Source organism: Physeter macrocephalus, chromosome 11 (genome assembly GCF_002837175.3).
Source record: "Physeter macrocephalus isolate SW-GA chromosome 11, ASM283717v5, whole genome shotgun sequence".
In the NCBI taxonomy this organism is placed as follows: Eukaryota; Metazoa; Chordata; class Mammalia; order Artiodactyla; family Physeteridae; genus Physeter; species Physeter macrocephalus.
In genome coordinates, this window is record NC_041224.1 from 173131016 (window position 1) to 173157458 (window position 26443).

Here is a 26443-nt window from a genome sequence, read left to right on the forward strand (position 1 = left end):
AGGCAACACCATTCTGTGAAATAAAAGTTATTTCATGGTATCTAAGCACTCTTCTATATTGCATATATTCTTCCCCAAAGATAAAAATGATCATGTAAAATGAGAAAATAATAATTCAGTCTTTTTAAAATTCCTAGCCTGCAGATAGAGGGTTAGGGTTTCAAATCTCTAAGTGAAAGTCCATCATCAGCAGAATTTACTTGCCTTGTAGAAGGGAATTTTCTCCCTTGTACTGCTTTGCAGTGTTCATTGTTATTACTCTATGACACTGGAAAGAAAGAATCCCCACTCTTTGTTCCTTGACAACAAAAACTCTGAATCTCTTGACATGTTAAATTTATAACCATTGTACAACACAGTGACTTAAATTGTTGCAGCTAATCCAACAAGAAGTTTCAAGAGTAGAGTCTCTTTTATGCATAGGTATAATACCAAATTCTGATTTCAGAGCTTAATTCAGTTGACAAGAAATCAACATCCAGCTAATACAAGTAGGATCTCCAGTAAATGGTAAAGGGGCAAATGGCTGCAGGGCCAAGGACCTCAGCAAGGCAGGCGTGTCCGTGGACCAGAGACAGCACAACCATTCTGATTATCCCTCTCAGAGGAAGATGGCAAGCACAGCATTCCAGAGTACATTATGAAAAACTATCAAGTCATTATTTTGCCTGGGTCAAGCAGAACTGCCTTTCATGAGAAATAATGTGCTCACTCTCTACTGAATCAAAGTCCCAACAGCCTTTCCTTTTACCCCTTTTACACTCAGCATTCATTTCTCTCAATTCTACAGGCCCACAGGATAAACACCCTCGGGCTGATCATTCAAGCTTCTTAACACCTGAAGCGGAAGGCTATTTTACCTAACTTCCTAAGATCCAGCAGGTCACGCTGAAGGCCCAAGAGATTTGCAGGCACTTCCCACCTGTCTGCCATTCTTGGGATATCTCTACGGTCCTCCTTATCTGCGGGTTCCATACCCGCAGGTCGAATCTCTCCTTGGTTGGATGAATCCAAAGATACGGAGGGCCAACTGTACTATGCAAGGGACGTGAGCATCCATGGATTTTGGCATCTGCAGGGGACCTGGAACCAATTCCCGTGGGTACTGAAGGACAACTGTACTTCTCCTTCACTACTCCAGGCTGCTTACTGGTAGGATGATTTATCATTGTTAAGCCTGACACCTCACTTTTCACCCAACCCAAATGTTAATCCAAGACCAAACAAAGACATGGTGGAAGGGATCAAGAAAGAAGCCTAAATCCTGGTGGCAGACGGAAATTTTAAAAGGAGAAAAGAGGGCAGCAGTGTAAATCCCCAAACACACTTCTTCCACCTCCAGAAACCACGTACGGCGGGAACCCTCCTTCTTATCACCGTCATCGTTTCTTTTCATGTAGACAACATTAATAATAATGACAGTGCCAGAAAATAGTCTAAAAAGTAAATGAATGTTCTATTTTTAGAACAGTCTAAAAACTAGTCTAAAAAAGTCTATTTATAAATATTTAAATATTTAGTTAAAAATTTATTATAGACTATATAGTTTAAAAATAAAGTCTATTTTTAGAATAGTCTAAAAAATAGAAGAATGTTCCTTTTTTGTTGTTGTTGTTCCATTTTCTTAAGGGGGAACTATATTCTTCAAAATTATCAGTATCAGTACAAAGAAAAACTATGAAAATGTTCCCGATTAAAGAAGACTCCAGAGACGTGACAACTAAACGCAGTAACTGACCTCGGACTGGATCCTTTCCTGAGAGCAATGCCACAAAGACCATTACAGAGTCCACTGATAAGGCTGTAGATACAGCAATGTCACATTCACTGAGTTGATAACCGCACCATGACTATGTAGGGGAGCATCCTTATTCTTGACAAACATACAGTGAAATATTTAGGAGTAAACGGGTCATGACGTACGCAACTTATTCTCAAATGGTTCAGAAGAAGAAACTACACGTAGATATACAGAGAGAGAATGGGTGCAACTGATAAAGCAAATGGGGCAAAACAGGTAAAGCACATATTCTTTGTCCTAATCTTATTTTCTGTCAGTTTGAAATTACTTCCAAATAAACAGTTTTAAAAAGTAAATAAATATGACCCATTAGACTAGGATCTCCTTGAGTACAAGAGCTGTATGTCTCACACATATTTCTACCACCTACCGAACCAAATCACACCCGACATGGCAAACAAAAAATACAGGTTTGTAAAATGCAAATATCGTCCATGTGCGTGACATAAAAACCTTCTAACAGTTTCTATTTGCCTTTTATAACTTATATCACATTGCATATATTCACAGAGACACATACATACACGACTTATTCTTTTACTGGCACACTGGCAAACATGCTCCACGAGAACAAGATGTGTGTCTCATTCTTTGCAGCTCTTAAATTTCCTGGTATAATGTACCATATGTACATTTAAATAAATATCTGATGAACTGAATCAGAGATTCATGAATGTACACACAATACCATACAGAACAGAATCATAGTTCAAAAGATATTTCTACAGTATTTGGTTTGGAAATCCATACCCGCCCCACTCCTACTCACCCTGAAGGGTGGATACAAGAGAGAAAATTTGCAGGGAAATGGAGGACGGCAACCGAACCCTCCCCGTTACGTTTCCAGAAGGTCACAATATTTAAATTATTTTTCATTCATTTAGTATACAGTGAATGGCCCCAGCGATACACTATCTATTTGAAGAAAGCAAATCCAACATTAAAAAACTCAACAAGCAATCCAATAATGTGAAAACTGAAAAACCTATAATTTTGCCAATTTCTACTTTCTTTGGCATGTTTAAATAGATTTTTTTTTTTCTTAACTTGGGTCTTAATGAAAAGCTCTGAATCCCTGCTGGTAAGTGAAAGTTCTATAGTTTCACAGATTAACTGACTACGGTTAACTGCTTCAGCAGAGCCAACAGAGTAATCCACATGACTATTTTCCAATCACAGATTTCAAATTTCTGGTCAAACAATTAACACTCATGAAAGCGGTGAGGTTGTTTCATAGCTTTCGTATGATTCATTTAGAAATAACTCAGTAAAACACATGAATAAAAACTCTCTTCCTCTTTCCACATACGATAAAGCCCAGATTTACCGTCTTAATGTTTGAGATCTCTGTGTTGCTGTTGTCTGAACTGCATTTTGACATTGTGATAGCAGTTTATTGGAAAATCACAGCATACCCAAGCTTCTGCTCTAAAAATAAATGCAAAAATAGCCAAGTTTAAGACTCCTGTACTTAAACTAAATATAAATGCATCTACAAGAAAGCCTTATGGATATGAAAAGCTGGATAAAAGGCCATTACTTTGTATTAAAATTTAAACAAGACATTTGGGTTATTTTAGGATACTAAGTCTTATTCTAAAACAAAGAACAAGAGAATGAGCTATAACAATAGCATGCCTAATTCCCAGAGACTGGGGTGGGCCTGGGCTGCCTTGAGAAAAGTTAGAGGAAAGATTTTAAAATGAATACAAGGAAATCAAACAAAGTACATAAATTCTAAAGATAGTGATTAGGGAAATGGAAAAAATAAATAAATAAAAGGATAGAGATGTGTTATTTCCTAAATTCATGTATACAAAAGAAGTAAAGAAGATCACCAGAAGAGGTACTTGGCTGAGTAATCCAAATCACCTGGGAGTAAGTTTTCACTACAAGTATGAAATCTATCAGCAATTTCAATTTCTCAAAGGAAATTAAAACTACACACTCAAAGAACAATTTAATCTAACGATAAACTCTTTTATAAAATTCATGTATGAATAAAAATTTAAGAACACAGTTCAACAATGTCAATACTGTGGAGAAATTTAAATTTAGGGGTGGTCCTAAATAATCCTAAGAGATTATAAATCAAAATCAAAATTATAAGTCAAAAAGTAAGGAAGCGTAAACTCGTAAGATGAAAAGCTTGATTTAATCAACAAATGTTGCTTTTTTTAGATTTGATACCGGATTTCATTTATGCTCCTTAACTGCAATGCCTCTACTACCACAAGCTCAGGAAAAACAAATTGGCAGGGGTTTCTATTCACTTATTTGTGTCTAGCCTAGTCTAGTCTATAGTGCGTGTGTGGAGGTTAAACTTTCTCATTTCATACACGTATTGGTTTTGCTAATAAGTTAACAAAGCAGAATGGGGAAACCTTAACACTACTTTAGTATGTACATATTTACCTCAAAATGCTGATTCTAAGTTCTTTCAGTTTCCAAGTCTGTATTAATTCATACCCTAGGTAACCTAAAAGCAATCAGAGAGAATATTTTAGAACATACAACTCATTTTTAAAAAACAACTTTAAGAAATTTCCTGCTTGACAAACTTTTCTGATATTTATCTTATCAGAATAAGATCTCTGATAAAAACAATTTTTGTATTTATCTATTGGGAATCAAGAAAACAGTATATGTATGAAAGGGCTGCCCTTTAAAAATTAGTATTTATTATGTTCTATTACAATTGGGAATTTTTAAAAGTTGTTAGTATAATCCAATTAGATATAAGGAGAATTCCTGAAAGTAAATTACACTTTCCCCCCAGTAAAATCTGGCTTTAAAAATACTAAAAGACTACAGTAAGTCAGTATCATGCTTTACATGAACTTATAACCCCTTACTGTCCTAATGAGTAAGTTCATGTTTTCAAAAACTACCTCATTCTTTGACTTTTAATTCCATTCTGTACTGCCACCTAGTATGATGCAAATGCAATACACTAACTTGGCCTGATGTGTCACACTGGACATCTTTCCAATTCATATTCACCTCTTTTCTAGAAACACCGTAGCCAAAATAATAAGCTGATAATCCTTTAAAATTTAATGCAACTCCACTATTACAAAATTATTGTTGAGTTATCCAGCGTACTTCCCTAGACAATTCTGTATAGAGATAAATTAGAAAGTTAAGATGCCAAGTACAATGACAACTTATGTTCATACTACGGAGCCAACAGGTCAAGTTTTCTGATTTTAATGGATGACTATGGTTTAAATTACATACATGAAAACTCACGTTTGATAGGGTCCCTTTAAGATAACTCTGAAAAAGACATGCCACATACCAGATGCTCAGTCAAGTTCTAGTATAAACCAACAAACTTAACCTAATTAGCATCTAGATCCCATATATGGCTGTACTCTTTCAGACAAAGGCTTGTAACAACAGACAGCTAACCCTCCTAGTCTGAAGTCTAAAGGCATCTAGAGCTTCCTGGTGCATATTTTCAAAACTGGTAACAGAAAACTTCCAACTCATTCATTTTATTATGTGTCACAGATTCTGATACTACTAACTTTACAAATATTACTGTCCAGATTTCATTCCTACTCTCACGAAGCCCAAAATGCGAAACTACCATGAAGTTCCATAGTGAACAAAAGAACACACCCACACAACATCAATATTGTGACATTAAAACACTGTCAAAAATACTCCTGGAAGCTAACAGATAAAACTAAAAAACGTCTGAAGAGCTTTTAGTCTCTAATACAGTAACAAATATGCTATGGAGATCCAAGACATTAATTTTAACTCCGACCAAAGCCTAAATGCTAAGAGCATCCTTGGCTATGGATATAAAATAACAGGTTTATAATACAGGTTGCTGACGTAAGGGCAAATTAAAAATAAGCGGCTCAATTCTCCCACTTGAAAATAAAGGAAAAGACTCCTTCCCCTCCTTTTTTTTTTTTTTTTTTTTTCAGAACTTCTTTTTCAGTCCTTTTGTGCTGTACTTGAATCTTTATAAAAGCCAAATAAGCCTCTAGCCAGTCTCACTTCTCAGGAATGTTTCCTTAAGATATGTCATCACCAAGAAAGATAATGCCCAATCTCCCAGTTTCCTAGGATGGCCTAATTTGGCAACTGACTCCAAATTGCACAACCTACCAGCAGTCATAAATATACAAGAAAATTAGCAATTTTATCTTGAAAACATGGGTGTAAAGTGTTGTAACCACTTAGCTATACAAAAGAATAAGATTTCTGTCTTTGCAATCTCTTTAGTGGACAGCCTGAGATACACATCACATTCTGGTTTAATGCTTACTCAATAAAATTCTTCCTTCCCTTCTACTTTTCTGGAGAGATTTTCTGGGTTGGGAGATTTTGGGTTTAATTATATTTCTCCAACATTAGCTTTGAAAGAAAAAAAATAGTCCAATTCTCAAAAAGTATTCACGCCAAATAACAAAATCCACTTCTTGAAACTTGAAACAGTAGAGAAATCCTAAAACTGCACCGGAGAGAGCAGTTTTAAAAATGAAGATAGAGCTTAAGTGTGCAAACACCTCCTCTTGTTCCTAAAAAGGAATCTGCACACAAGGCGGATCCAAGGTATTTACAAATAACTCCCAACAACCTCCCTTTTCTAAATTCAAGTTAGAGGAGAAAGAGAGGCGGCTGTTTTAAGTTAATTCCTAAGTCAAGCCGATGCTCTCACCTCTTAATACTTCGGAATATAGTCATTCCCTCCTCACCGAGGCCCTCTGATGTTGGAGGGACACTGGGTAAGGCCACTGGGGATGTAGAAAGCAGTCTTTTCTTTCCCCTTCTTTCTTTTTAAGTATCTTTCATTTAAAATAATCTGAATGCTAGCAGAATCCAGTGTCAGGAAGACCAAGGTTTATCAGACTCCACTACCTCTCTCTAAGGTTCTTTCCTTGCCTATAAAATAGAGCACCTATTATGAGGATTAAGTAAGTAAACGCATATTAACCTTGGTAGAGCAAAAGTGCTTGCACAGAAAATGTTCAATAAACGGTAGTTTTAAAGAAACCCCACTACCATCTCTATCTACAACCACTGTTGTCATACAATTCTTAAGACTTTAAGGAACTCCTTAAAGAACCTAAAATGTTGTATCAACCCTAAGATTCAATATAAAAAATTATTCTCATACAAAGTTAAAGTACTATACAAGATTTTATACAGTATTTTTAATCAGATGAACCTGAAAAACCACAAACTCCAAACTACCTAGTCATTATGAATTTACAGTACAATGAAAATCAAACAAATTTAAATCACAAAACATGGTATATAATGTAAAATAAAATTAAACACCTTTGTGACCACTAGTTCTCTTTAAAAGCAAAAACCAAAAAATACTACGTGCTACTTCTGTTTGGCTCCCCAGACGTCACTGCAAACATGACTGAACTGTTTCTTAGGCAATGAAATGGCACACAGCTGGGCAAGTAACCGTCGTCGTCGTCGTCATCATCATCATCACCATCAGACAAGTTTTGAAAATATAAAATGCAAGAAACGAGAAAACAAAAAGATAGGAACTATCCAAAATACCCATTGTACATAAAATAAATATTTCAAGGATTTATCAACTATTATTTGGTGAATATAGATTATGAAAAGACTAAGGTCAAACCAAAGAGTAACAGACCAAAGAGAAAAGGGATAATAATTTCAAGAATTTAAACACTGGAATTTTTAGTCTTAGGTAGTTAAATACACAGTACAAGGGAGATAGTTCCATTTTCACTTTTGTCATTACTGTCATTATTAATTAGAAATCCTTGCATATAAATCTAGCTTACAACATCAACACAAACTACATTCAGATATGCACCCTTCAGTATTACCATTTATAATAGCAAAAAATGTCCCTCCCACCTCCCCAAAAAGCTCTAAGTGTCTAACAAGGAATGAGGGAATGGTTTAGTAAACCATGGATGGCTCACTTTATACGAACTACAGTTCAACTGAACTATTAAAATGATGACAGTTTATAATAAACAAAAATGCTTATGTTATGGGATTCAATGAACAAACTTTTATTTACAGGAAGATCTGATTGTGTCCTCAAGTTAAAAACTAAAGAAAAGAAGAAAGGGAGGAAGGGAGGAATGGAGGGAAAGAAAATTCCACCCAAAATTGAGGCTGGGATTACTACCATAAGTAATTTCTTTCTCCTTAAAACTTTTCTGCATTTTAAAATCCCCTACAATTTGAACACTTTATTACTTTCAGAATTAAACACACTCTTAAACTGAGGATGAAGACAATAAAGATATATGACTCTGTCTTAAGTATTGGGGGAAAAAACTCCCTTCTTAAGCCACTGAATGTGGTAAAATTTACCCCAGTTTCTATAACTTAAACCACAAATTCACCAGCCTTCTTTTCCTGCACTACTCTATGAACCAAACAAATTTCTGCATTTCTCTAAAATCTGTAACATAAACATATTATATTTACATTTCAATGTAATTATGCCTAAAATGAGATTTGTCCAAAATTGAAGTTGAATACAGGTCAAATACCATTTTAACAAATTCCATCCACCAAAATCTCCTTATAGAAAGTAACTCTAGGCTGCCAGCCAATGGCCCACTTACATGGAATACTTCTTAAAAAGACAACATTCCAACACATCAAAATGGCACAGATACCCGCCCCTGCCCTTCAAGTTACCTATAATGACCCTTACTTTGCAATTTTGTTTTCAGAAAGGTAAATATTTAATACATCACTAGCTTTCAAGGTGAGTTTTAAGGTTAATGTTTGATTCCAAGTTTCTGTACTTTACTCAAAAATATTGTTCAACAAGTGCTAGAATGTTACTCAATTCTACCTTTTACAACACGTAAGAACACCCATGAGGGAAAAGGGCCCACAATTCTCTATGTCAAGCTGCTTTAAGATGCTACAGTGTGAACATTTCACTACTAAATAGAGGTCAGTTCGGAGACAAAATGAGCCTAAGAAACGTATGATGATTATGGATGGACGCTTAGTCCATGTTGAGTCAGGAAGCAAACATCAAAGTTCCAGGTGAGAGGCAGAGCCTACAGCACAGCCACGTGCAACCACTCATGCTCCCTGCTTTCCCGGTAACTCCACGACGAGTGTATCACAGCCTCCACAGATGAGTAGTACAAAAAGTGACATTTAAAGTGGTTTTCCCCGTTTAAAAAACTCTCATTGCACCTCCTGCCCCTTAAATTATTTGTTCATTCATTCAACATGTATTTATTAAGCAAGACATCCCTACTGCAAACTTGTATTCTGGAGAATGTGAGAACTTGAGTTCAGTTTTGAAGAATGTGTAGTAATAGCACTAGTTAGGGAGAAGATAATAAAGGACATCATGGGGACGAGGAGACAGCATGTGAAGCAGCATTTAAACAGAAACCAGGCAAGTCGAGTTGAGGGAATTACAAGCTGTGTCCTGCAGCGCCGTGTCCCACAGGAGAATAGCGAGACCAAGAAAGTGGTAAGATAAGCAGGGGCGAGACCATAAAGGGCCTTATACACAGCTCTAAAGGGATTAGAATCTCGTCCTGTGGGCCTTTTTAGTCTCAGCATACACCAAGGGTTGTCACCTACTTAGTCTCAGCCTAAGAATGACTCTCTATTAAGGCCCATAGACAAGAACATCTGAATATAACAAAGTAAGAGACTCCTGAACTTTACTCTTTCCTTTACAGGGGACATTCCTTTTCCTGGTTACAATCGTTGCCTCTACGAATACAGGTTTGGCTGGAGCTGTCCCTGTTGGTGCACTGAAATCTCTTGTCCCAGGAACCACCCACCCACCTAGTCCAACCACGGAAGAACCAAGACGGTTGGTCACACCATCTCTAGCTCCAATTCACTATCCCTGACTGCCTACAGTACATTTCCACTTGGAGATCCGCACTTGGCTCTCAAAGGAACTTCTCCAAAAATTCAATTAATCTAAAAAGAAAGATGCAGATCTGCTACTGCTAAATACAATTTAAAAAACACCCCCTCACACAACCATTCTTACAGGAATTCCAGAGATGCTTCAAGAAAGAAAAGCAGCATCAAAATAAATGCAGTCTCCTAAGGTTAACAACTCTTATTTCACTCAATTATGTTACAACTGAACCCAATATACATATATTATAGAAAGAATCCAGATAAGAGAGGAAAGGAAGTAGGCTCCAAAGTCAGAGTGGTGAATGAGCCCGTTAGCTCTAAGACTGCGGGCAAATGGCCTCATTTCTACAATGGGACCTACACAGATGGCAGCCCCTGGGCTCCTCTTTCTCCCCTACATAAATCCACAACATATACATTTAACTCATTAGCTTAAGTCAACTATGCAAATCGCTAAAAAAAAATAGGTAAGATGTGTTTGTTGTGGAAAAAGGAATTGCACATACTGGGGAGAAAGGTGAGAGACTGCGGGAACCACGCTCAAGAAGACTCTCAGGGCCTCTCCTTGAGGGTCAGTTAAGAGTATGCTACGTGGTTCACGAATGTGGGGACTACTGAGAATGGGAAGAACAGCAAGAACCAAAACTGTACCTGGCCCACCTCTCGGAATTTTATAGTCCTCTTAAAACAACAGGCAAGTACCCACGTTGGGCCAAAGGACAGAACTGGCAGCTACCGTATCCTGCAAGCTAGTGCTTTTAATCCTACGTTGTTTGAACATGAGCAAAGCCACCAGGATACCCCACATATATCTGCTTACACATGATTGCAAAGATAGAGTCTGGCACCTCTAAGGGACCCACTGAGTAAGTAAACTGTCTGAATGGCAAATAGACAATGTGACTGAGACACAGTATCCAACACTAAGAGCACAAGAAGTAGCTGCTGTTTGCCAAACTCAACCTCTTGCCGAGGACGACCATCAAGCATCAGTCCCAGAAAAAAACCAAAGGGATTAACATCAAAGGTAGAGTACTCATGGGGGGTAAAGCTCCAGGTGACTCAGGGTATGGGAAATGTGATGAATCAAACCAGGACAGCAAGACAGCTCAAAACCTTCAGTGAATTAATTCCCTTTGCACTTAGGATAAGATCTAAAATCCTTACTATGTGTGACCCTGCCTCTCCCTCTCCCTGGCTGGGGCTGGGTAACTCCCCCGTCTCCCACTGGTCACAGGACCTTAGGCCCTCCACCAAGCTCTCTCCTACCTCAGAGCCTTCGCACACACCATCCCCTGGCCATCTGCCCCTCAATCTTCAAGTCTCAGCTCCAGTGTCACATTTTCACAAAGTTAACAATATCAGTTAGAAGACAGTAATGTAATATATATAATCCATACGTCCAGAACCAATCCGAGTCCCAGGCACAAGCGGATCTATCTGAACACATGAAGAAAGGCTGACCATTCTCACCACTAACAGGCAACTCTCAGGTAGAGGCCATCTGAATACTGATTGCCCCCCACCTCCCGGAAAGTCTTTAAAATACTACTGTTTCATACCTTAACTACTTATTTTTATTTACTATCACTTAGAAACAATCCTTCCAAGAACAACAAAGAGTATGTTAAATTATAATTCATTAGTCAAATTTATCCAGAGTGAACTTTGGCCAAAGATTAAAAATTTAGCTTCCAATCTAATTACAGATGTCACATACCGACAGCTTTTGAATATCATTTTCATGAAAGTAACTCTGTTAGTTTTCAGGGAACTAAATCTGTCCATATAAATCATACTTGTGCCTAAATTCTAAGGACATAAAAAACCTAATTTCAGTGACATTAAACACTTCTATTCTTCCACACACCACAACAAAGAGTATTTTTTTATATTAAATCATTAAATGACTCTCTTAAAAAGTTGTAATTTTTTCCCACATAGAGCAAAGTTTTATCTGGTGTTTTATATATATATATATATATATATATATATATTTTTTTTTTTTTTTTTTTTTTTTTTTTTTTTTTGGCGGTACATGGGCCTCTCACTGTTGTGGCCTCTCCCGTTGCGGAGCACAGGCTACGGATACGCAGGCTCAGCGGCCATGGCTCACGGGCCCAGCCGCTCCGCGGCCTGTGGGATCTTCCCAGACCGGGACACGAACCCGTGTCCCCTGCATCGGCAGGCGAATTCTCAACCACTGCGCCACCAGAGAAGCCCCTCTGGTTATGTTTTAATATCAATTATATCTTACTCTGGATAATACTTTGGATGATATGGACAAATTCCTTGAAAAATACAATTTACCAAAATTAACATCTAAGAAAGAGAAAATGTGAAGAAGCCTACAGCTTTCAAAGAAATTGAAATAAAAACTGATTATAAAATACTCCAAGCCCAGATGTCTTCACTAGTAAATTCTTCAAAACATTTAAAGAATAACCCCGATCTCAAAGACAAACTCTTCAGGAGGACATAAATAAGGAATACTTCCCAACTCTTTACATGAGACCAGCATAAACTTGACACCAAAACCTGAGTACATTACAGGAAAGTAAAATTACAGACCTGTCTCTCAAACAAAAAATGTAAACACATTAAATAAAATATTAACAAATTGAATTCAGAAATGTATAGAAGGGATAATGCATCGTGAACAGCCGTGGTTTATCACAGGAATGCAAGGATGGCTTAATATTCAAAAATCAATCAGTTTATTAAAACAGCATGGGTACTGGCACAAGAACAGACAATGCAACAGAACAGAATGTAAAAACAGACCCACACCCATAAGGTTACTTAATTAATGGCAAAAACAATACTGTAGCACAGTAGGGAAAAAAGATGGTCTTTTCAAATAAAAGCTAGGCTAGTTATGTACCTAGGTGGAAAAAGTGTTACCTTGACTCCTGCCTCACATCGTACACAAAATCAATGCCAGCTGGATATCTAAATGTATAAAGTAAAACAGTAAAGTTATTAGAAAAAAATAGAAGAATACTTTCCTGTTCTTGGGGTGAGCAAAAATTTATTGTAAGGAAAGAAATTAACAAGCTGGACTACATTAAAATTAAGAACTTCCGCTTACAAAGTGAACTGATTAAGAGAGTGAAAAGCCAAGCCAGAACAGGAGATATATAGTCAACTGCTACAAAGCAATAAGAAAAAGGCAGACAAGCAAATAGAGAGCAGGCAAAGGTCTTCAAAGCACAGGATACCAAAATGGTCAATAAACTTCATCAGCAATTAGAGTAATACAAATTAAACCACCAAGAGCTACTACCACACACCCATCAGAAGAGCTAAAATGAAGAGAGATAGCATTAAATGATGGGGAGAACGTGGAGCTTAGAGAACTTTCACACACTACTGGCAGCACTGTACACTGGAAGTATCTGCTATGGCTGAATATACATGTACCCCCCCAGTAACTCCATTCCTAAGTGTATGCCCAACTGAAATATGTACAAATATTCTCCAAAAGACATGCACGAGAATGTTCAGAACTGCACTATTCATAATAGCCAAAGCTGAAAACAAGCCAAATCTCCATCAACAATATAACAGATAAGTAAATGCTGACATATCACATAACTGAAGTGCTATAACTCAATGATGCAACACAGAATGAATCTCACACACTTAAAATATTAAGTGAAAAAAACCAAACACAGGGCTTCCCTGGTGGCACAGTAGTTGAGAGTCTGCCTGCTGACGCAGGGGACGCGGGTTCGTGCCCCGGTCCGGGAGGATCCAACATGCCGCGGAGCGGCTGGGCCCGTGAGCCATGACCGCTGAGCCTGCACGTCCGGAGCCTGTGCTCCGCAACGGGAGAGGCCACAACAGTGAGAGGCCCGCGTACAGCGAAAAAAAAACAAAAAAAGCAAAAAAACAAACACAAAACCTTACCATATAATTAAAATTAAAAATAAGGAAAAGTAATTAAGTCAGAATGGTGTTTACTCTTTTTGGTGGGGGCTGGAGGGGGGAGAGGGAAGTGCCTGGGAGGGGGCATTGAGAAGACCTTATAAAACACAGGTCATACCTGTTTCTTGATCTGGGCACTGGTTACCGGTATGTTCACTGTGTGCCCCTGCAATATATGTACTTTCCTGTATATCAATTGAAACTGATTTCACTTAAAGTTTATTTTAAAAGAGAAGTAAACAATCCTTAATACAATGTGTAAGAATTCTTCATATACCATGGCAAGTATGAAATATCAAAAGCTCCCGGAGTAAAGAAGGAAAGGGAGAAAATTTACCTTTATTGAGCACTTATATCCTATTATCTGGTTTAATCCACAAAGCAACACTAAGACAAGTTATCATCTCCATTTTAAAGGGATCTGAAATAACTTGCCCAAGGCCATTTGACTAATGAATGGGAGAGGTAGAATTCTGCTTAAAATTTTGTCTGATTCCTATTTTTATTTCCACAATATACAGAACACTATGGTCTCAAAGGAGGTGTCTATTTACACTGATCTGCCGGTCAAAATATGTATCTGGATATGTTCCTTTTGATCTCCTCAGGGGGTTGAAAAAGAATGGACCCATTTTAAGATTAACAGATGCCCACTGAATATTTTACTTTTAACTGAATCTGCATAAACACATATAAGTAAATATTGCTTTAATTATAAAGCCTTAGCAACTGAAATCAGCCCTGACTATGGATATTTCTCTTGGCCCTTCTAGTCCAGGTGCTCAATAAATACACAATAACAGACTATATATCTCACCATTTTTTTCAGTACCTTTATTACATTTAGCTGAAGACTAAATGTGATTTACTGCTTGACACAGAAACTACATAATGACTTCTTTCTCTAGTAAAATGAATTAAGTGCTACCTTAAGACAGATTATTATAAAGGGGGTTCAGACATAGTGAAATAAACTAGATAAATTAATATTATAGAAACTACAATGTACCATGTAACTTTTTCTTCACTCAATATAGACAACACAGGTAAGCATTTTGCCAGAGCATTTGCTGCTGTGGCAAGACACAGATTTCATACATGTATATATGTATAAGTATGTTTTGCATGTGTACATGTATGTGTGGGTGCGTGCATCCATGTGCACATGTGTAAGCGCGTGCATGCTAAAGAGGCCTTAGGAAAATTATTTATTTCCCTACTCCTGGCCAAAATATGGACCCAATTCATATGTAAAAAAACTTCTCGGAATTCTCCTAATGTTCAGCAACAGAAAAGCTAGAGATGTACAAAGATTGATTTTAAATAATAACAATAAATATTCTCCTTCAGAATTCTGTCATATGTCAACAAAAACTTTTTTTTTTTTTTTTTTTTTTTTTACAAATTATCCCCAAAAGAAAGCACCCTTTGACAATGCTTCATTTCACATATTTTATTGAAGAAGGGTTGGAAACTAAAGTCCATGTATTATGTAAGCAATAAAGAATTACTCTTTTTAAGCACTAATAGCATTTGAAAATTATAGCTTGCCTTAACTCCAGCAGAATTTACACACTACATTTAAATGCCTAATTTAGGTTGTTCTATTATTTGTTCGTATGTTTTTAATCAACAAAATTCTGCATTTTCCTCTGAACACCAAAATTATGTTTGGTCTAAGATAAATAAATTACTTGAGTTTATTATATGTAACAGGCACTTATAAAGATTTTTAAATTAGGGTTTTTGTTCTTTTTAATGTTTACCTATACAATATACAAGATCCTTGGAAAAGGTAGGTAATCCCGGTAGTGTTATATACAAAATATAATAAGCTTTTTTTTTTTAAGTTTTTTTTTTTTTAATGTGGACCACTTTTAAAGTCTTTATTGAATTTGTTACAATATTGCTTCTGTTTTATGCTTTGGCCTTTTGGACGTGAGGCATGTGGGATCTTAGCTCCCCGACCAGGGATGGAACCCGCACCCCCTGCACTGGAACGCATAATCTTAACCACTGAAACACCAGGGAAGTCCCGTACAAAATATAATAAGCTTTTAAAATTAAAATACGAAGGTGCCTATCAAACACTTTTTTCCTCTTTAATAGTACCAGAGGCCTCTCAGTGGGTTACTTGCTCTTCATCATATTGATCAGATCAAGAGTTTAAACAGTTCCTATCAGACTCTCATTCATTCACAATCATTCACTAAGCTGTACTAGATGCAGAGATAAAAGATGAAAAGACTCAACTGTCTCTGAAAGATCTGGCCGTCTGTTCAAGGCACAATCCGACTTGACCTACTTTCCAAGCCTTACTTCCCATGGTTTTCACCTTACCTTTCCTGCTCAGAACAGCTCACAGTTCCATCACCTACTTTCTTATAGTCACTACATACAAACCTCAATGCTCAGTAAATGCAGCCTCTCTTTTCCAAGTCTCACATGTAGTTTAGATTCAGCAGCTTGAAATGGAGAAGTCCCTGAATTATACAGATGCTCCAAAGATTACCGACTATAAGATACCCTGGAGCCTTACAAATGTTCTCACTTTAAAAGTGAGAAAACCAAAACTAAGCCTAGAAAGGCCAGGGTGACCTGCCCTTAACATATCTAGTTATTTAGAAGCAAAGCCAAACTAGAACACAGGTTTCCTAACCACTCGTTATTTTACATTGTTCATTCATTCCACCAGTCATGTCTGCCTCAATTATCTGAAATTTTTGTATCCTTGGTTAACCTATTACTTGTCTTTGTGTTCATATAGCCTACATCAGCATGTATGGATGGGGTTCAGCAGGGGTCCCTGCACCTCCTATAACTGTATATAAAATTCGGAATATGCACATGCACACTTTTCTGGGGATAAGATTCATATCTTTTGTCAAATCAGGAGTCTCCAAAGAATAAGAATCACTGGACTATATATCAAGTACATATGATATATATATATATAAAAAGTTTATGCTGCTTCAAAATATAGATTCAAGGATGATGCATTTATTCATACATAACAGAAGAATGATAGTTATATAGGGAAATTTAGCAATACTTAAGGCACTATTATGCTTGGTCACTATTACAGAGACCCAACTAAGGTAGCTGAACCATTTGATCCAATACAGACAACCCTCATATAGAATACTTGTCTGTGAAATATTGCACTCAAGCCCTCTTTTCTTTTTCATCTTCCATTATAAAGCTAAGCATAACATCTCAATATTCATAATTCTGGGGAAATCACAATATCATCAAATCACATTAAGAATAGAGCAAAATTTCCTCTAATGTACATATCTGAAGCAAAATAATATCAGCTAAGTTTTATGAAATGGTGGTTATGTGATAGAACTGGGTTAAGAGTTTAAGAAACTCATTTTTTCCTCACAACCTCAAGAAGTAGGTACTATTATTCTGAGAGGATTTCAGATGAGGGAGCTGACTCAGAAAGGCTGCCAGATACCCTGTGATGCTCAGCTATAAACTGGAGGAATCAGAATTTGAACGCCGGTCTCTCTGACAACGAAGACTTGCTCTTAAACATCCTTACAATGCTTTGATAAAATACTAATATTTAATTCTGCAAAATGGAAAAAGCTTAAAATACCACTAATCAGAGCTACCCCTGAGTGATGGCAGTGTAGCAGGATGGGCGAGAGGAGAGGCCACGCGAAGCTCTGGGCTCAGCGTGTTAAATTCGCCCTCTCAAAAAAAACTCTCAAAATATCTCAAAGTCTACTGCCTTTCTCTTTCCCTTCAAACAGGGTTACTGATCTAACTCCTTCATCAAAGAACCTTTCTACATCATGTCAAAGATCAGTTCTTAAATTGAGATCTTTCTCTCATTATCTGAGTTCTTTAAGCACATTATTTTTAAAATTCTGAACTGGTTTGCTGACATATTCTAATCAAACAAGAATTTCCAAATGTGTTTTCTAAATTCTTACTTTATTGCACACATTGAGCTGTCACCTGAAAAAGAACAACCACAACAGCTATCAGGGTTAGCCAGCTTCAGCAATGAGAAAGCCTACAACACCAGGAAAACTCCCAATTTCATAGCAATTTTCTTCTATGAAATTCTTACTTCTCTCCATCCACAATGTCTCTATGTACCTAGTAAGTCCTCACTAATGAAGAATGAGGCAGCATGATTTGTCCAAAATCAGAATAGTAATGATCTTTTTAAAAGCCTTAATATACAGGCAATGTTATTTTCCATAAAACTGTTAGCTTCTAAGTCCTTTAAAAACTAATATAAAAATAATTTATTCACTCAACAAATACGAGCACCCTCTTCATGCCAGAACCATTCTATTCTACCCTTACTACCCTTACCATTCCATAAACCTTGACACAGCACATTTAGTGTCACTATGAGCTTCAAAAATCAGAACAGTAAGGCCAAAATCCAAGTCTTTCGTGCCTTATTTCCAGTAAGTCTTATTGACAGCCTCAGACAATGTTTTCTTGTGGCATCTTCTTAGCCACCTACCTAAAATGTACAGCAAATTTGCATATTAAAGGAGAACCAACAATTCACTGACAATTCTAGGAAAATAGGAAAGCCATTTTGTACTCAAAATTTATTTTAACAAAGGCCTTCTTACATGACTGAAAATTTCAGTTTCATCAGCTGGACCTCAAAAATAAGGCTATACCACTATACAAGCAATCCTACTTTTTAGACCAACACACATTCCTAAAGACTGGCAGAGAGAATCTGGAAAATCCTGACTGCCTACACTATCCAGAAAAGAGTACACTGTGAATGGATTATTACTAAGCATCTGTCAAAAGCCTGAATGAGACAACTGATATATGATGGACATCGTCTGAAAGAGAAATTAACTAAACTAATGCATCAAATCACCAGAACATGTACACCTACATTACTAAAGCTTTTCCATTATACCTGAGGCCTTTATCCAGTTTCTCTAAAATGCCATGTGAAAACTATTTCTCCATCATTTATAAAATGTAAAACGTTTTCTCCATATATTGTTAATGTCATTTTACATAAGAATCCAAATGTTTATTCATCATACAATAGAAAAGTCTGCTTTTCCTGATTAACTGCTATACTTCCTTTCATTAATCAATACCAACTATAATTAGTCCTGTTTCCTCTTTTGCTTTGACTTTAAAAAAAAAACAAAAAAAAACTTTAGTGACATGCAGACGCTAATTATCCTTGCGCTGAGCTTCTCATCTAATTCCCTCCACACTCTACCCCTCAACCTTCACCACTATTTTCACTGTCCTCTCAAACATCTGTCTATCATAAGACCATCTCAAATCCTTTCTCAAAGGAGACAAATAATAAAACATATACATCCATCGGGCTTTGAGAATGAGCTGAACTCTTGAATGTCCAAAATGCAGAGCACAAGGATAAATCACTTGGCTCCAACTTGCTATTTACACGGGTTAAGCAGGGACCTGACCAGGACCTCCCTCTGGCGTCCAACAGAGCAGAACAGGCCTCCACGATGCATCAACGGGATGAGTTCAGTTACCTGCCGAACACTGGCAGGAACCGAGATCATAAAGACAAGTAAATCCTGGGCCTCAAGAAGATTAAAGTCTTCTATTAACAAAAAGTTCCTGTTTGTAGGGAAGTATAACCATCTGGAAAAACCCTGAGAAAACTCATACTGCAATAAGTTCTGAGTCTAGTGTTCTGATGATCTAGAAACAATCCGACCACTTCCGGGTATATCCAAAAAAAGCGGAAGCTGGGGCTCAAACAAGTATTCCTACCTATGTTCATAACAACATCACTCACAAGGCCAAAAAAGCACAAGCAACCCAAGTGTCCATCAAGGGATTAATGGATAAGCAAAATGTGGTGCATACATATAGAATGAAAGAGTATTCAGCCTTAAAAAGGAAGGATATTCTGACACATGCTACAACATGAATGGATCTGGAAGATGCTATGCTAAGTGAAACAAGCCAGTCACAAAAGGACAAATGTATGATTCTGCTTCAATTAGGTTCCAAGAGTAGCAGATTCATAGAGACAGAAAACAGAATGGTGGCTGCCTGGGCCTGGGAGGAGGGTGGAATGGGGAGTTAGTGTTTAATGGGTACAGAGTTTCCGTTGAGAAGGATGAAAAAGTTCTGGAGATGGATGGTGGTGATGGTAGGCAAACAATGTGAATGTAATTAATGCCACAGAACTGTACACTTAAAAATGGTTAAAGTGGTACATTTTGTTATATTTTACCACAAAAAAGGTAAAAAAATCTTAATTATTCAGATAACCAAAGGTCACCTGAACATTTAAGACAGAGTTCCAGTCATTCAACAAGTATTAACTAAAAACTCACCTGCAAGTTACACAGGTTTTTCCCCTAAAATCCACCTGGAACAGCAATGCAACGTAAGGAAGACAGCCCACATGCAAAGATTTTGAAATCAAACCACGATTCAATCCTGGCTCTGCCACTTCTAGATTCATAACTCTCTGAGTCTTAGCTTCGTTGCATGTAAAGTAAGACAATACGAAGTCTGTCTCAGGGTCACAGTGAGGATTAAATAAGAACACATATAAAAGCACCTGAAACATCTTGGCACACAGTAAGGAGGAACTTCTTATGAATAAATGTTTTCCCTTCTCTCCTTTGCCACAAGTAATTACCACAGGATGTTAGGGTCACAAGGGAGAGAAGGTTGATGAAATACCTATTTTCTCAAATGAAACAAGCATCTCACACATCAGACAGTGCAGGGAATAAATCTCTCAACGCCATAAAAGTCATCCTTCTTTGAAGGCAGCACTACACTGAAAGTACTACCCACTATATACTACCACAAAATCACTATCAAATAAGAAGCATGAGCCACATCAAAATAAAATGTCTTCTAAATCGACAATAAAATTCAGCAATGGCAAAACCACCTCACTTTACAACACATACACAGTGCCACAGACATAATACAGTAGACAGAATGTAACCTTTAATCATGAGATGACAGCATAAAAAGTAAAACAAGCTCTGACTGAAATAACTACAGGAAAAGAAGGTTTTTTTCTCCCCAAATTAAATGTGCACATCTTTTCTTAAAACAGCATTTCGATGCCTTGAGTAAGTCCATTAACCAACAATGCCATTTCAATGTTCATAAAGATCATATTAAAAGCAATCTTTGTAGTGTTTCTAATCTTCAAAGTTTTATAAAGTATGTCCTAAAATAAAATTTTGAAATAATTATATATGTAAGTATATACAGCATACATTACATATAATATACATATGCCACAGATAGCTACTAGCTAGCTTTAAAGACAACACTTTGCGAAATAAACTGATTACAGCAACCTAGGTCTCAAAGATATTAATACTAAAATTACTATTCACTAGCAGCCTCATTCAGCATCTTGTACCATCATCAACCCTCTAATAAATTATTGGAGCTCCGGGTTAAGATGGGTATTTTTATTTCAAAAATTTAATGTTTATGCCACTATATTTGCAATGGAGTTAACCTTTTATTGAAGCACATTTTTAAAAACTATTTTCCGAGTGACTCCTAATTTGTACCCTTTTCCATTCACTGAGTGTGCTGCATTTGAAAAAGCAGCAACACGAAGACAACTAAAAATCAGGATTGTGAAAATTCAGAAAAGTCGAAGACCAAAGCACGTCAAGAAGCAAAGACTTCAAAGTAATATTCTTCAATCAGATGAATATTTTTTAAACCGTGACAGTCACAACAATAGACTTATCATCTGGGTTAAGTAACGTGTCCCCGCTAAGCATGACTTTCTTCACAAAAGCACTGACTAAACACTCTACAGCAAGGAGCCCCACTCATCTCTGTCTTCGCAAATCTTTAGGCCATTAAAGATACATTAAGTGGTCTCTTAGTTCTGTACTGCGGGCAAAGCCATGGGGCAGCTCAGCTTTTCTGGAAAATCTACAAAAAATCTGCCGTGCCACCTTAAAACATACACTGATTTCCCCAAAGACTGAAAACCCTCAAGAAAGCCTCCTGTGCAGAGTCCAGGCGTGCTGGCACAAAAACACCGGAGAGGAGGGGCTTAAAGATGGCCTCGGCCACCCGTCCCTGGGGACCCAGATCTGGTCACCTGCCAATAAACACGAACAATCCTCGCCGGGCGCGCCCCTAAGTCTCGCGCTTTCCTGCCAGCGCGGACGGCCTGGCTTCCTTTCCTCCCGCCCCCTCGAAGGTGTCCACCCAGGAGGCCCAGCGCGGCCACCGCCACCAAGCAGGCTCCCGAGGATGCTCCCGAGACGCGGCGGCTGATTCCGTACCACCGTCGTGTGCGTAACCGGACCTGTCAAACCCCCGCTCTCCGCGGGCCGGGAGCGAGCTGCGAGGACCCGCTCCACTCCGGGAGCGGAGGCACCCGCGTGCCCGTCCCCGTCCGGTGCCAGGGCGACCGCACAAAGTCCCTGGGAAGCACCGACTGAGGATGGACGCTGGGGTCGGGGAGGCGCAAAGCCCGGCGGCGTGGACGCCCGGCCCGCAGGCCGCGCCGCCCGGGACCAGGCGAGGCCGCACCATCTGCCCGCGCGAGTCTCGCCACCGCAGGCCCCGGGCCGGACGCCCACGCGGGCCTCGGAGCCCAGGCAGGCGCGGGGCCAGGCGGGGCCGCTCCCCGCCCCGGACACAAAGCGGCTCCGCGGGAGCCCGCCTCACCTGCAGCACGGGGCGCCGCGGGCCTTCGAGAACCATCGGACCCCGCTCCGGCGCGCGCGTCACAGCCCAGGCCTCCCGGTGCCGCCCGGCGCCGCCACCGCCGCCGCCATTTCCTCCCGCTCGCCGTCGCCTCGTCCCCGCTGTCAGGTTACTCCATTCACCTGGGCCTGAAGCAGCCTGCGCCGCGCTGCGCCGCGCCTCCGCCGCGACCCCTCCCGCCGGCGCTTGCGGAGACTGCGCAGCGCCCTGCTCGCCCTCAGCCCGCGCACGGCCTGCGGCAACGGCGCACAGCGGCTTGGAGAATCCCAACGGCGCCCGCACCGCCCCCTCCGCGCCCCCACGCTCCACTCGCCCCGCGCCGGCATGAGAGCGAGCCTGTGATTGGACAGAGCGCGGCGGTGAAAGGTTAATCCCGGCCCCCCAGCCACTCAGGAGCCGGGAGACAGTGGACGCGAGCGGCAGAGGCCCAGGAGGTGTTTGCGGCCCAGAGCCGGGGCGGGATCCGGACGTTACACGGCCCGCCGCTGGGCACCTTCGCCACCATCCCGGGCCCGCGCGCCGCCGGGGTTGCGGACGCTCGCTTGAGTCGGCAGAATCTGCTGGCTCTCGGAATTCGTCCGCCTCCATTCTTGCCCCTTCTGGCACCCACGGCCCCCTAAACGAGGCCCTTCTCCATGGTCGTAATTGTTGTGCGCAGGGCTCGGCTTTCCTTTCGCCGCCCCCGCACCTTTTTTAAAGGACCGTCCCCCTCGCCTGCTTTTCCCCTGCATTAGTGGTCCAGGGCCCTCCGCATCTGGGGAGACAACTAATCCCACCCCACAGCCCCACCCCGGAACAGGGATAACCAGAAAATGAGATGGGGGCAGCGGCCCCATTTATGTAAATTGTTCATTTGCATAGGTCAGAACCGTGTATTTTATCTTGCAGCTGTGAATTAAAATACAGAGATCCAGTAAGTGACTGGCTAAAAGAAAATTCTATTCATTTATCCCCAAATGTAGGCCTGTCTTCCGGATGACTCACCTGATAGATTGCTTTACTCCAGACGAGGTATGGTAACAGCAACCATGCTTCTGCTAAGAGTTAGCCCTTAGCACATACTACGCGCTAGGCATGTCTCGGGCGGCGCTGGTCCATACAGCAGCCACCAGTTCCATGTGGCTATTGAGCACTTCAAATATGGCTAGTCCTAATCGAGATATGATAGCTGGAAATCAGATGTATGTGTTCTTTACCAAAAAAATGTAAACCATCTCACTAATATTTATTTTATTGATTACGTGTTGAAGTGATAGTATTTTTGACATATCGGGTTACATATTGGTTTCTTTTTTTTTTCAATGTAAATACTAGAAAGTGTTTAATGCCTTTTGTGTCTCGTATATATTGCTATTGGACAGGCTGTTCTAAGCTTTGATTGTTATGTGGACCCTGTGAGTAGATGCTGTGATTGCCCCCCATTTTAACAGATGAAGACAATTCATAACCTGCAGCAAGTAAGCTGCTAATAAGTGAACAACAGATTTGAACCCAGGCGGTCTGGCTTCAGGGCTGGTATATTCAATCACTACAACGCTCACATTTTGGTCATACATTTACTGTGAACTGGCAAGACGTTTCACATAAACAGAATGTTCATGGGCAAAATTAGGAAGTAGTCAGAATGCACTTGGCAGACCTCCATAAAAATAACTTTTCTTATGTATATACAGCACCTATATTGCACTGTAGGCAGAAGACCTCCCCAGTAATATAAATAAAGCCTTTTTGGAGATAATCCTTTATGAGAAGGATGGCATCTTAGGGTGGGAATAGGCACTGGGGTTCACTACAGTGGAAATTTGTGGGCAGGTAAAATTTCCATCCCCTCCTACAGTCCTCTCAATCTGTGAAGACTAGCTGAGCTTCTCCATCAGCAGGTTTGTCTGATTTTCAACCATTTTTTGAAGTTTTAAAAAGAAAAGTACATATGTATGGTTCATTAATTAGAAAGGATTAAAAGGTATACAGGTAAAAGAATTCTCCCCACACCTGTCCCCACGCTCCAAACAGGTAACCACTGTTTCTTGCTCATTCTCTTAGAGAATTTTTTTATGCAGTACAAGCCAAGACATTCCTCATTTACAAAAGTGGTAGTGTGCCATACACATTTACCATACCTTGCTTTTTTTAAACTTAGTATATCAAGAATATATGTCTATAGCAATTTATACAGAACTCCTCGCTATTTTTTTCAGTCCCCATAATATTTAATGGCAGGGATATGCCCATAGTTTATTTAACCAGTTCTCTATTGAAGGACATTTTGACTTCCAGTCTTTTGCAATTAAACATTGATCCTCTTGGACCTGATTCAGTATACGGTGTGAGGTATGAATCCATTTTTTTTTTTCCAGATGGCTACATAGTTTGCTGTTTATTGGCCATTTGTTGAAGGGTTCACTTCTAGATTCTGTGTTTTCTTCCAGTGGTCTATCTATTCATGCTCCAGTTGCTGGTTTGTTTTAAATCTGTAGTCGTAAAATCTTGTAAGGGATAGTGTTTCACACTTTGTTTGGATCACAAGAAATCTTAGAGCTAATATTTCAGCGCATGTTAAGCAACAGTACAGTACCATGTGGTATGCGTTTTCTGTGGGCTAATTTTTTATTTTCCCTTGTCCCTGGTTATTTCCACAATTTGCTTTATTTTTTGTAGAACAAGCCAGGATATAAATATACCTTTGTTTAAGACTCTATTTGCATGTAACAGAAACCAACCTGAAGTAGCTTAACCAAAAGGGAAGAATTTATCATAAGGATGTAGGAACTTCTCACAAAAGCGAGCAGGCATACAGCTGCACCTTAGCAAAAGGCTAGAACCAGGAGTTGGAAAGCTTCCAGGAACCCAGGAGGTACTCTCTGTGTCCTTCTTCTGTGATTATTTTCTGTGTGCCTGTCTCATCTGTGCATCCCTCTCTAGTGACTGGTTCTCTCAACTCTTCTATCTACATAGGAGAATATAGGCACCCCCATATTCAGCTAGGAAGTCAGCTCAGTGTGGGCGTCAGATCCCAAACAAGGGGGGGAGTCGGTCCTGCAAAGTCAGGTGACTTATCATGTACAGGGAGACTTCACAAAGAAAAGCTATGTTAAGAATAAGGCGAGGGCTTCCCTGGTGGCGCAGTGGTTGAGAGTCCGCCTGCCGATGCAGGGGACGCGGGTTCGTGCCCCGGTCCGGGAAGATCCCACGTGCCGCGGAGCGGCTGGGCCCGTGAGCCATGGCCGCTGAGCCTGCGCGTCCGGAGCCTGTGCTCCGCAACGGGAGAGGCCACGACAGTGAGAGGCCCGCGTACCGCAAAAAAAAAAAAAGAATAAGGCGAGCCAGAGTTCTCACTGTTGGAGAAGGAGGTTAAAATGCAGAAAGGGGAACAGCAAGAAGGCTTGAGTGATTGGATCAGAATTGGAAGTATTGATGTGAATTCAAAGTTTTCAATATGTATAGATATAAAAATAAATATACATGTGAAAGCATCATATATAAATAAGCCTGGAACACCTTATTGTGCTAGAAAGTATGAAAATGCTCAAGGAATGATGGAGAATTTCAAAAGGACAAAGCAGTCAGCTTGAAGGGGCTCCCAATGGCCAAATATGGGACAATTTTAGCATCAAAATTAATTATGATAGTAAGAGATTCTATCCCATGGAATAAAATAGAAGCCGTGAGTCCACTCTGATGTTTTTTAAATGAATAACCAAGTAGGGGGAAAAGATAACTCTTGCTTAAAGTAGATCTCAACTAATAAATTTAGCAGGAGTAATGGAATTAGAAAATCATCATTTGGCATCATCAGACAAGAAATATCAGTGTTTCTGCTAAATTTAGTGGGTAAAAGTTGAACAAAGAATGAGATATTTACATAGGCTCAAAGCGTCTCCCCATACAATTCTTATTTTAAAAATGAGAACTTTACAAAAGAGAATCTAGCAGACACCACCTTACTCGAGTATTCAAAGTTAACTGACATACAAGGAGTCGCAGACACACACCCCACTAGTGCCATGTGGTGCAGCTATAACATGGGGCTTATTGAGGGAAACTGACATGCAGGCAAGTGGCAGGATGCACACACTCCCCTGAACTTTCCTTATGACGCAGCATAGTCCAGGCATA

The 26443-nt window shown here is 39.5% G+C and overlaps 1 protein-coding gene across 4 annotated transcripts in view; it reads right to left on the reverse strand.

Annotated features, from left to right (window-relative positions):
- Positions 1-23258, reverse strand: part of DICER1 (dicer 1, ribonuclease III) — a 63610-nt gene extending 40352 nt beyond the window's left edge. Inside the window, exons 1-3 of one of the 4 annotated variants that reach the window (XM_028496365.2) lie at positions 22289-23254; positions 4217-4280; positions 3129-3229 (exon numbers count right to left, since the gene is read on the reverse strand). In XM_028496365.2, the coding sequence (XP_028352166.1) occupies positions 3129-3182 (54 nt within the window). In that variant the 5' untranslated portion in view covers positions 3183-3229; positions 4217-4280; positions 22289-23254. Of the gene's footprint in view, positions 1-3128; positions 3230-4216; positions 4281-6482; positions 6723-22288 lie in introns of those variants that run through there. The other 3 variants (XM_028496364.2, XM_055088696.1, XM_024131137.3) reach the window with 3 other exon arrangements.
- Positions 23259-26443: the final 3185 nt, after the last annotated feature.